At 40.4% G+C, this 13,647-nt stretch overlaps 1 protein-coding gene across 1 annotated transcript in view; it reads right to left on the bottom strand.

Annotated features, from left to right (window-relative positions):
* Window positions 1-729: 729 nt before the first annotated feature.
* Window positions 730-13,647, bottom strand: part of LOC112076567 (myosin-6-like) — a 15,109-nt gene continuing 2,191 nt past the window's right edge. The window contains 1 exon segment of the mRNA XM_070441374.1: window positions 730-828. Coding sequence (XP_070297475.1) covers window positions 730-828 — 99 coding nt within the window.

Raw genomic sequence — 13,647 nt, 5'->3', positions numbered from 1 at the left:
AAACAGACAAATTCGTCATGGTATCCGACATATAAATAATTGACTCCCGTCATATTGACACTTACATTCATGATAATGYCTATATTGCTTTTGTGCTGGTTTTCACTATTTATCAAGTTCACTTAGCACTTGTAATCATGTTTAGGCTACTGATGTTTTCTTAATTTCCCCGTGCGTCTTGGTGGTTGGGGTATTTTGGGGTTTTCATGTAATTTTGTCATTAGAAAGGAAGCTGTTTCCGTGTTCCAACACACATGATGTCTCCTTCATAGTTGGACTAAAGGCTCTCCACCAATAAAACAGATTGAATAGAAGGTATAGAATAGAAGGTGTAGAATAGAAGGTGTTGAATAGAAGGTGTAGAATAGAAAGTGTTTAATAGAAGGTGTAGAATAGAAGGTGTTTAATAGAAGGTGTAGAATAGAAGGTGTTTAATAGGTGTAGAATAGAAGGTGTTGAATAGAAGGTGTTGAATAGAAGGTGTTGAATAGAAGGTGTAGAATAGAAGGTGTAGAATAAAAGGTGTATAATACCTATTCATCACTTTCCATTCAACACCTTCTATTCAACACATTCTATTCATCCCCTTCTATTCAACACCTTCTATACAACTCATTCACCGGCAGACAGGAACACTTCCCATTTTCCCCATGATTTAAATCAGTCTTCCAATTGTGCGACTGGATGTGAAGGGTTTAACTTCTAAACATTGATCGTTGGTGGGGTCATCTAGTGCATTGGGCTGTCACTTGTCTTTTCTGTTCCAAAAGGCTTGGCTAGGAAGAGTCCCCTGCTCCCCCAGAGACGCTTGTGTTCCAACAGCTGCAGCTGAAGGGAGGGTGTGGGGTTCCCAGTTTTATTGATGTTCTCTGTTATGGACTTTACTTTTATTGTCATTGACTGTGTTTTCCTGCAATCTCTGTTGTTTTTACATTTGAAAGTCTAAAAATAAAGCTGTCCAAAAAGAAGCAGGTATTTGACTGGTCTATTTAATGTCCATGTCAGTTATAAGTCTGTTTCTTATATGGTCATATCCTCTGGTGCACAGCTCAAATGGCATCAGATCTGCCAATAAACCAAAGCCAAATTACCTTAGATATATTGCTGTGGAAGCTGGATATATTTCTGACACTCATTTCTGAACCATATTGGGCTTGTAAATGATCTGTTGCTTTAGTACGCTTCTTGTAACTCTGTCATCAACTGTATGGAATCAAATTTGAGTTTCACAAACAGCTCAGCGATGTGGTCTGCTACCATCTTTATGACGGGTCATATAGCAATCCTAAACGACTTCAGGCTGCATTTATTTCTGACAGCCAGTTTGGATGGTTGGAGAAGGTCACTAACAGGGGGTAATACTTTGGACTACTTGTTTGTCCAGATATAAAGCTTGCTGACAAACACAACAACTTCCCTGATACAAGATTTTAATCTCTGTACAATTTTTTAAAATAATATTACATTTAGTCCTCCATTGACTTCACACTGCATGCTGAAAGGTGAAGACCTCATACCTTTACTGTGGACCACAGAGAGATCTGATACAGTCCAGCACATTATTCTGACCTTATTAGTCGACCAGAAGGTCCTCACATTGCTGACACCATAATAGATTTACAGCGAGATATGTGATCTGGAAAATAAGTTCTGATTTCACCTAGCCAAGCTTGGTTGTTTTGTGGATCCATACCACAGCATGTGTCATTTCAAATCCAGTTATAGATTTTTATTGGCTTTGACATTTTAATGGTTTGAATCATGTAAAAAAAAATGCTAACGTGAGCCAAGGTGCTGGGGTGTCTCAGGCAAAACTACTTTTACACAACACAATATATTGGATCAAGAGTTACTATCCGATCCTCCCAAGGCCCTGATAAAATACGTCAAATATGTACAATAATAGTTTTATAATGACAGTTTAGAACGATTAAACAGCATGATCATTACACAGGTGCACCTTGTGCCGGGGACAATAAAAGGCCACASTAAAATGTGCTGTTTCGTCACACAACACAATGCCACAGATGTATCAAGTTTTGATGGAGCGTGCAATTGGCATGCTGACTGCAGGAATGTCCACCAGAGCTGTTGCCAGATAKTTTAATGTTCATTTCTYTACCATAAGCCGCCTCCAACATTGTTTTAAAGAATCTGGCATTATGTCCAACCAGCCAGACCACGTGTATGGCGTTGTATGTGTGAGCGGTTTGCTGCTGTCAATGTTGTGAACAGAGTGCCCTATGGTGGAGGTGGGGTTATGGTATGGGCAGGCATAAGCTACGGACAACAAATACAATTGCATTTTATCGGTGGCAATTTTAATGCACAGAGATACTGTGATGAGATCYTGAGGCCCATTGTCGTGCCTTTAATACGCCGCCATCACCTCACAAGACATGTCACTMTTTGAGCATGTTTGGGATGCTCTGGATAAACGTGTACGACAGTATGTTCCAGTTCCCACCAATATCCAGCAACTTCGCACAGCCATTGAAGAGGAGTGGGACAACATTCCACAGGCCACAGTCAGCAGCCTGATCAACTCTATGTGAAGGAGATATGTCGCATACACGAGGCAAATGGTGGTCACACCAGATACTGACTGGTTTCCTGATCCACGCACCTACCTTTTTTTAAGGTATCTGTGACCAACTAACTGAACAAACCAGTCCATAGATTAAGGCCTAAGGAATTTATTTCAATTGACTGATATTCCTTATATGAACTGTAACTCAGTAAAATCTTTGAAATTGTTACATGTTGCGTTTATATTTTTGTTCAGTATATAAACAAATTACAAAGAACAGTGGCTGGCATTTATATCTACAACAAAATCATACGCCGAGAGAGATTTTCTGGTTGTAAACTGCTTCTCTAGTTGTATATATATCAACTAACCAGATTACAACCAGGTAAAGGTGATTAAAACAAGGAACAGTATACAATATCCTAGTCGTCTTAAACAATCAGAAACATTGTGGAGACGGGATATAGTCAGCAGGCTGAGGATTCATTAGCAGATCTCTGGTCAAAAAGGGATTATTTTCCTGATGTTGCATAACTTTCAGATATTCTATTGCCAAGGCTAACCATACATTTTAGTTTTCCTTTGCAAAATGTTTGAAGATGTGTTTCATTGCGTGCTCTAATGCAGGGTTTCCCAACCCTCTCCTCGGGACACCTGACGTGTCATATATGTGTTGTAACCTCCAACTGCACAGCTGATTCCAACAGCCAACTATCTCCAAGTCCTTGACTAATAGTCAGGTGTGCCAGTTCAGGGCTACAACACATTTGTGAAACATCTGGTTGTCTCCAAGGAGACATTGGGAAGAAGAACATGACCCACCTCAAGGGCCTTACTCTTTATTACAAAATACATTATTTATTGGCAAAAGAAATTAAACAGTTAAATATTGGAGTAAGATATGATGATAAATGCTAAGTATTCTTTATATGCTGATGATATTATTTTGATGGACGAAACTGAACAAGACGCAGAACATGTTATTATGTCAGTCACTTGGTGTAGAAGATGGAGACTCATACGATCAACCAGACAAAAACACAGATAATGACTTGGTGTAGAAGATGGAGACTCACTCATGATCAACCAGACAAAACACAGATAATGACTTGGTGTAGAAGATGAGGACTCAGATCAACCAGACAAAAACACAGATAATGACTTGGTGTAGAAGATGGAGACTCACGATCAACCAGACAAAAACACAGATAATGACTTGGTGTAAAGATGGAGACTCACGATCAACCAGACAAAAACACAGATAAGACTTGGTGTAGAAGAAGACTCATGATCAACCAGAACAAAAACACAGATAATGACTTTTAGAAAACCAGCTACAAGAGAAGTGTTTTTCAGTTTTGTTTGGTGAAGACATTCTTGAGTTTACTAGCATTTATAAAAATTAAAAAAAATGATGGAAAAAGGAAAAATAAAAAATTTAAACAGCAAGATCTTGGTTATGCCACGTATTCCAACCTGTATCAGACATGCGTGTGGCCTGTTCTGGACTATTCAGCAGGAGTGTCTGGTGCTAAGAAGTATTTTTTTTCAACGAACATGTTCATAAACAGAGCCGATACGTTATTAGCTGTCCACAAGTTTGCACCTGAACTTGCAATAACTGGACATGGTGGGAACCCTGTGAGGTGAGATGGAAGGCGTGTATGGTGAGACTTTAGAATCGACTGTTGGATATGCCAACTGCAGAATAATATAAAGATTTTCAATGGGATCTATCCATAGGGGAGCCTGGGCAAGCTGAAATGTCTGATCTATTTCAATGGGATCTATCCATAGGGGGAGCTGGACAACTGAAATGTCTGATCTATTTCAATTGATCTATCCATAGGGGGAGCCTGGACAACTGAAATGTCTGATCTATTTCAATGGATCTATCCATAGGGGAGCCTGGACAACCTGAAATGTCTGATCTATTTCAATGGGATCTATCCATAGGGAGCCTGGACAACTGAAATGTCTGATCTATTTCAATGGATCTATCCATAGGGAGACTGGCAACTGAAATGTCTGATCTATTTCGGATCTATCCATAGGGAGCCTGGACAACTGAAATGTCTGATCTATTTCAATGGGATCTATCCATAGGGGGAGACTGGCAACTGAAATGTCTGATCTATTTCAATGGATCTATCCATAGGGGAGCCTGGACAACTGAAATGTCTGATCTATTTCAATGGGATCTATCCATAGGGGGGAGCCTGGACAACTGAAGATCTGATCTATTTCAATGGATCTATTCCATAGGGAGCCTGGACAACTGAAATGTCTGATCTATTTCAACAGTTTGACTGTGAACATCTGTATGAAAACCAAATTAAGGGAGACATAGATATGATTAAAAAACAATTGTCGATGCAATATGAAAAAAATAGGTGGAGGAGATGAATCATAAACCCAAATTAAGAACCTTTTGTTTGATTAATCCCATAAGGGATGGGTTGTCAATTGGCGATTAGACACAAAAACAAAATTTCATTCATTCATTCATTCATGTAGTAACTACTCATCAATAGGGGGCCACAAAGGGCCTTTTTATTCCTGCCACTGCAAATGTTATTGGAGGTGCCTGAAAGAGATCCTAGAGGGGAATGGGAGGAGCCTAAAGCATTGCGGAATCGGAGGAGCCTGAAGCATTGGGGAACCCTCACTACATTGCCAAAACAAACAGTTAATAATAACCACAGTTAACCTCTCCACTCCGACTGTTGTTAAGTTGGCATGTAGTGAGGGTTTCTCTGACAGTTGTTTGGCTAGCTTAAATAGACAATGTGTGCGAGAGTTTTAGGAAACCGGGGATCACTGCAGTACTCAGGAAGTGCTTCCCCTGGGCTGGCTGGCTGGCAGTATGTATGGACTACCATGGTGTGTGTTATCTTTAGGAAACAGGCAGGGGATCACCACAGTAGAAACAAGAAGCTGGTACTGTGTCCAGATGCGTCATTCAAACAAAAACATAAGCTATCTAGCTAGCCAAGCAATAAAGAGTTAACCTGCCAGACAATCTGCAAGCCTGTAAATCTGTGGGAACAAATCACCAGATATATGCAATAAAAACTCAAATATTTATCAAATATAAAACAGATGATAAAAAACAACAATTAAAAATACTTAAAAAATAACTAAATGTGTACATATTTACAGAGCTCATACCAGCATGCANAAAAAATGTAAACAGTCAAAGATCTTGGTTATGCCACGTATTCCAACCTGTATCAGACATGCGTGTGGCCTGTTCTGGACTATTCAGCAGGAGTGTCTGGTGCTAAGAAGTATTTTTTTTCAACGAACATGTTCATAACAGAGCAGTACGTAASTTTTAGCTGTCCACAAGTTTGCACCTGAACTTGCAATAACTGGGGACATGGGGTGGGAACCCTGTGAGGTGAGATGGAAGGCGTGTATGGTGAGACTTTAGAATCGACTGTTGGATATGCCAACTGCTAGAATAACTAGTAAAGATTTTCAATGGGATCTATCCATATGGGGAGCCTGGGCAACTGTAATGTCTGATCTATTTCAATGGGATCTATCCATAGGGGAGCCTGGGCAACTGAAATGTCTGATCTATTTCAATGGGATCTATCCATAGGGGGAGCCTGGACAACTGAAATGTCTGATCTATTTCAATGGGATCTATCCATAGGGGGGAGCCTGGACAACTGAAATGTCTGATCTATTTCAATGGGATCTATTCATAGGGGGAGCCTGGGCAACTGAAATGTCTGATCTATTTCAACAGTCTGACTGTGGACATCTGTATGAAAACCAAATGAAGGGAGACATAGATATGATTAAAAAACAATTGTTGATGCAATATGAAAAAAATAGGTGGAGGAGATGAATCATAAACCCAAATTGAGAACCTTTTGTTTGATTAATCCCATAAGGGATGGGTTGTCAATTGGTGATTTGACACAAAAACAAATGTCATTCATTCATTCATTCATGTAGTAACTACTCATCAATAGGGGGCCACAAAGGGCCTTTTTATTCCTGCCACTGCAAATGTTATTGGAGGTCCCTGAAAGAGATCCTAGAGGGGAATGGGAGGAGCCTAAAGCATTGAGGAATCGGAGGAGCCTGAAGCATTGGGGAACCCTCACTACATTGCCAAAACAAACAGTTAATAATAACCACAGTTAACCTCTCCACTCCGACTGTGTTAAGTTGGCATGTATGAGTGAGTTTCCCTGACAGTTGTTTGGCTAGCTTAAATAGACAATGTGTGCGAGAGTTTTAGGAAACGGGGATCACTGCAGTACTCAAGAAGTGCTTCCCCTGGGCTGGCTGGCAGTATGTATGCTACCATGGTGTGTGTTATCTTTAGGAAACAGGCAGGGGATCACCACAGTAGAAACAAGAAGCTGGTACTGTGTCCAGATGCTCATTCAAACAAAAACTAAAGCTATCTAGCTAGCCAAGCAATAAAGAGCTAAACCTGCCAGACAATCTGCACGCCTGTAAATCTGTGGATCAAATCACCATATATATGCAATAAAATCTAATTATCAAATATAAAACAGATGATAAAAAACAACAATTAAAAATACTTAAAAAATAACTAAATGTGTTCATATTTACAGAGCACTTACCAGCATGCAATTCAAATATTATATATATATTTTAAAGATATGCATAACTCAGTGTTTAAATGAATTAACCAATGTTAAATGTATTTGCATGATATTGATTCTTGACTAAATCATTCACCGCCAGATGATAGGAGAAAACATTATCTTCCCAGATGAATAAAGGAAACCGTCTCAATATCTTTGCTAACACCCTGCAGTCACCAGAGGCTAGCTACGATCTATAAACAATGCCGTCTGCAAACATGGTGATGACGGTTACAAGACGGTGCATATTTACATTTGGTAAGAGAATATTTTTTAATACGTTACCATTTGTGTACTAGAGGGAGCAGAGCGTGTGACGCAGTGGCGGCCGCAGGACAGTTTCCCCGAGGGTTGGCTAGGTCGTTGTGTAGGTGGGATGATTCCTCACCAAACTAAACGGGAAAAAACCATTGCTTTGGGTTATAAAGCCATTGCTTGGGTTATTAAAGACTTGCTTTGGGGATTATTAAGACCAGCTTGGGGATTATTAAACATTGTTTGGGATATAAAGACCATTGCTTTGGGGATTACTAAAGCCATTGCTTTGGGATTATTAAGACCATTGCTTTGGGGATTATTAGAAGCCATTGCTTTGGGGATTATTAAGGCCATTGCTTTGGGGTTATTAAAGACCATGCTTTGGGATTACTAAAGACATTGGGATTATTAAAGCCATTGCTTTGGGGATTATAAAACCATTGCTTTGGGGATTATTAAACTTCTTGGGATTATTAAAGGCATTGCTTTGGGGATTATTAAAGACCATTGCTTTGGGGATTATAAGCCATGCTTGGGGATATTAAAGGCCATTGCTTTGGGATTATTAAAGCCATTGCTTTGGGGATTATTAAAGACCATTGCTTTGGGATTATTAAAGGCCATTGCTTTGGGGATTACTAAAGCATTGCTTTGGGATTATTAAAGACCATTGCTTTGGGGATTATTAAAGGCCATTGCTTTGGGATTTTAGACCATTCTTGGGTTATTAAACCATTGCTTTGGGGATTATTAAAAGGCCATTGCTTTGGGGATTATTAAAGCCATTGCTTTGGGATATTAGCATGCTTTGGGTTATTAAAGACCAATGCTTTGGGGATTACAAAGCATTGCTTTGGGGATTATAAAGCCATTGCTTGGGGATTATTAAAGACCATTGCTTTGGGATTATAAAGACCATTGCTTTGGGATTATAAAGCCATTGCTTGGGGTTATTAAAGCCATTGTTTGGGATTTAAAGACCATGCTTGGGATTATAAAGGCCATTGCTTTGGATTATAAAGGCGGCCATTGGAACATTCGTAGCTGGACGTGCGAAGTGTTTGTATCTAATCCAAGTTGATTGGCGAAGTCACATCGAAATTGTTTCATATGGCTTAGATGTGTTTTTTATTTATTTTACATTGAGCATTGCCTTCTTGGGGTGGCCACCAGCTTCTTAATGTTTTGCTACGTGTGGCTAATGAACACAACCCTGATTCCAATCCAACAAGTTGAGTACAACATTATTTAGATGATTGCGATATTAAAGTTGACTGTTATATGACTGTTGATATAGTATTACTTTTTGGTACATGGCCTGTCGTGGTATAAATTGCAGACTAATAAGCAGAGGTCCTATCATCAGGTCTTCAGTCATCCCAGATATAACAGCTGCCATAGAGATCAAGGCTATTACCGAATCAGCAGATACACTGGACATCCTTCTATTCAACTCATTCACAGGCAGACAGGATCATTTCCCATATTTTCATGATTAAATCAGTCGTCCAAATAATGACTGGATGTTGAGTGTTCCACTTCTAAACATGATTATTGGTGGGGCCATCTAGTGGAGTTGTATGGTCAATTCCTCTGGTGCAAATGCAGCAAATCTGCCAATAAAGCAAAGCCAAATTACCTGAGATATACAGTGCATTCAGAAAGTATTCAGACCCCTTCCCATTTTCTTCATTCATGTTTCTACAATTTGGAGTCCACCTATGGTAAATTCAATTGATTGGACATGATTTGGAAAGCACACGCCTGTCTATATAAGGTCCCACAGTTGACAGTGGATGTCAGAGCAAAAAACAAGTCATGAGGTTAAGGAATTTGTCTGTAGAGCTCCGAGACAGTAGTGTCGAGACTCAGATCTGGGGAAGGGTACCAAAAAATGTCTGCAGGTTGAAGGTTCCTAAGAACACAGTGGCCTCCATCATTCTTGAATGGAAGAAGTTGAGAACCACTAAAACTCTTCCTAGAGCTGGCTGCCCGGCCAAACTGAGCAATCGGGAGAGAAGGTCCTTGGTCAGGAGGATGACCAAGATCCCAAAGTCACTCTGAAAGAGCTCCAGAGTTCCTCTGTGGAGATGGGAGAACCTTCCAGAAGGACAACCATCTCTGCAGCACTCCACCAATCAGGCCTTTATTGTAGAGTGGCCAGACGGAAGCCACTCCTTAGTAAAAGGAACATGACAGCCCGCTTGGAGTTTGCCAAAAGGCACCTAAAGACTCTTAGACAATGAGAAACAAGATTATCTGGTCCGATGAAACCAAAATTGAATCTTTGGCCTGAATGCCAAATGTCACGTCTGGAGAAACCTGGCACCATCCCTACGGTGAAGCATGGTGGTGGCAGCATCATGCTGTGGGGATATTTTTATCGGCAGTGACTGGGAGACTAGTCAGGATCCAGGGAAAAGAAATACAGAGAGATCCTTGATGAAAACCTGCTCCAGAGCACTCAGACCTCAGACTGGGCCGAAGGTTAACCTTCCAACAGGGCAACGACCCTAAGCACACAGCCAACACACACAAGAGTGGCATCGGGACAAGTCCTGAGTCCTTGAGCTGCCCAGCCATAGACGAACATCTCTGGAGAGACCTGAAAATAGCTTTGCTACGACGCTCCCTATCCAATCTGACAGAGTTGAGAGGATCTGCAAAGAAGAATAGGAGAAAATCCCCAAATTCAGGTGTGCCAAGCTTGTAGCGTCATAACCAAGAAGACTGGAGGCTGTAACGCTGCAAAGGTGCTTCAACAAAGTACTGAGTAAAGGGTCTGAATACTTATGTAAATGTAGATATTTCAGTTTCAGTATAAATCAAAAAACCGTTTTGCTTTGTCATTACTGGGGTATTTGTGTGTAGATTGATGAGGAAAAACAACTATTTAATACATTTTTGACAAAGGCGTAATGTAACAAAATGTGAAAAAATCAAGTGGTCTGAATACTTTCTGAATGTACGTGTAGGTGTGGAGGCTGGATTATTTCTGACACAACCTTTCTGAACATGGACATTTGGGCTTGTAAATGATCTGCTTCAGTTTGCTTCCTGTAACTCTGCATCGACTGATGGGATCAAATTGGAGTTTCAAGAACAGCTCAGCAATGTGGTTTGATACCATCTTTATGAGGCAGTGCATGAAGAAATCCCAAATGACTTTAGGCTGTCTGTATTTCTGACAGCCAGTTCTGGATCATGGCATGGTTGAGTCACTTGCAGGGATAATAATTGTGGACTGTTTGCCAAAGATTTGTACAACTTGTGAAAAACACAACAGCACCCCATTTGATCCAAGTGTTTCTCCTTGTAAATGTATTAGATTCATATTACATGACCCTCCATTGACTTCACACTGCATGCTGAAGGTGAAGACCTCATACCTTTACTGTGGACCACAGAGAGATCGATACAGGCCAGCACATTATTTTGACCATATAAGTCAACCCTGAGTCCTCACATGCTGACACCTAATAAGTTACAGAGAACATGTGATCTGGAAAATAAGATCTGAATTATCCGAGCCAAGCTTGTTGGTTTTGTGGATCCATTGCCAAGGCATGTGACATTTCACTCCCAGATTTAGATTTTTAATGGGTATGACATTTTAATGGWTTGAATCATGTAAAAAAAAATGCTGACGTGAKCCAAGGCWCTGGGGTGTCTCAGGCCAACTACTTTGCGGGTCGTTTTACAGAACAAAATGTATTGGATCAGCAGTTACTATCCGATCCCCCCAAGGCCCTGCTAAAATACAAATGTACAATAACAGTTTTATAATGACAGTTTACTCAACTGCTTAATGACATCTGGCAGTAAATAACAGTATATCAGGGTCCTGCAACTCCTGTTCTGAACAGCCCATCCACATGGGGTGCAGGCTTTTATTCCACCCCAGCACTAACACAGTGGTTTCAGCTAAATCAAATGATCAAAACCTTAAATTTAGCCCTGAATTACTACAAATCAGGTTGGGATTCCTATGAGTTGGGAGCCATCAGTCAATGAAGAAGAATAGAATTGACTACTCTAAAATGGAGATCGCCTCAATGGCACTGCCCATGCTGTCACAGACACTATAATGACACAGATACAAATATGAGTCCTCTATCTATCTGTTGTTAACACGCATATCTGCCCTCTCATTGGCTAAAATGGTCCCGCCTAATCTCACCTCCTCCCACCTGCTTTCCATCTTTGAGGACATGTATTTCCATTGTTAGAGTGGTCACTCAAATTTCTTGTCAATATAATATACAATCTTTGGATAAATCAACTTGTTGTGAAGGGTCATGTCACTCCTACAGGACTCCCAATTGCTCCTAATTACCCTAGGCCACGCCCCTTCCCTCCACACCTGTTCCCATTCCCTAATCACCTGTTGCTGCCCTTTTCCACCCCTTTCATTTCCCATATAAGCAGCATGCTTCTACCTGAATACTAGTTCATGCTTGTCGATGCCCGATTCTGTCCGTTCTTTGTGTGGGACATGAGAAAGTARTTCTGCCTYTAACTTGCCCTATGTTAATCCTTATATTCATGCCCTCAGTTTATGCTAAATGCTATTGCTCCTATGTAATGTTTATGACTTGAAAGAYAGTAGCCATACTATGACACTCCTTGATTTACACAGCAGCAAAGTGGAGCTCCAAAATGCTAAGACATAAGGTTCCCAACACAGGACTTCTGAATGAATGATAGAAGTACACCAAAATACCAGAAAATAGCTTTTATTTGTAATATTACTCTTTTGATGAGTAATGGTTTAAGTGCCGATCTTTGATAGGGAAATATTTAATGTACAAAAACCCACAAATAGCTTGATTCCAATGAAATGCTCGACTCAAATAGAGAGATAGGCCAAGTCTCACTGATATAAAGAAGTGGTTCACTGCACTCAATTAGGATAAATGTCCCACTTGATTTTACTGCACATCTAACCAAGTACCAACACCAGTTTGTACACTACAACACGGATACGTATCCTTGATAAGTCACACTGCAAAAGGGTAGACTGTTGGCCTAACACTAGATCACAGCTAATGTCACATGGAAGTGGTTTGTCTAACGTTTTAAATATAATATTATGTTTCTCATTTCCACAACCTAACCTCCATCGGCCTTACAAGCCCCAACTCCTAAACCTTAATCAAACCCTCATGTGCTCTGTGTTCCTGTTCCACTGTGTAATAAACACTGAACCTGGATTCTTAATCTCAATCTCCTCATTGCATTCTGACCAATGGAAACATCTTAATACGATCAATATTGTGTTCTATATATTAGATTCCTTTATTTTGGGGGGATTGTGCCTGTATTGAATTGTTAGGTATTACTGCACTGATAGGAACATAAGCATTTCGCGCACCTTGTGATAACATCTGTAAAATATGTGTTACGCGACCAATAAATGTGATTTACAACTAATCATAATCTTCAATTTAGCCCTTAATTAACTTTTAAATCAGGTCCAGTATGTTAGTGCTGGAGTGGAAGAAATACAATTCATTTAATTCAAGAAGTAAGCAAATTCAAATATTTCAAATGCTTTCAAATAGACATTTCAGTTCACTTCCTGAATTTACTTGAAATGACCCTGATCTGCATAGTGAGAAGACCCATGGTTGTAAAGTCAGTTGAGAGTCTTTGTGGCCAATGCACAGTTTGTCTAGTTGGGTATGACAGCTGTACATATTCCTCTGACACTGATCTAAGGTCAGTTTATCCGGTAGGGTACTTCTGCCCAGAGCAAGTTTGGAGCTTAGAGAAACATCTCCCTCAAATACAAAAACACAGGCCATAGATCAAGCAAGATCTTTGTGCACATTAAAAATAACCTAATGTCATAAACATTTAGTCTGCATGGTGCTAATGTTCTCTCAACCACAAACACGTCAAGTAAATATCGTGTCTAATAACAGTGCGCATCGGAGCAGAAATTAGGCTGGGTTGGGCAGATATACCCAACAATAAACCTTGGCTGCAGTGAAGAGGAGAGCACAGTCCAACAAATGAAAAGGCCTTTCCCCTACACATGGTGGGCTTCCCTCACGGCTCAGCCACATAATGCCAGGGTATACATGGTGGGGCGTCCCCTCATGGCTCAGCCACATAATGCCAGGGTATACATGGTGGCTTTCCCCTCACGGCTCAGCCACATATGCCAGGGTATGATGGTGGGCTCCCTCACGGCTCAGCCACATAATGCAGGGGTCT

Source organism: Salvelinus sp. IW2-2015, unplaced genomic scaffold, assembly GCF_002910315.2.
Source record: "Salvelinus sp. IW2-2015 unplaced genomic scaffold, ASM291031v2 Un_scaffold3844, whole genome shotgun sequence".
Taxonomy (NCBI): Eukaryota; Metazoa; Chordata; class Actinopteri; order Salmoniformes; family Salmonidae; genus Salvelinus; species Salvelinus sp. IW2-2015.
This window is presented reverse-complemented; position numbering and strand designations above follow the sequence as displayed.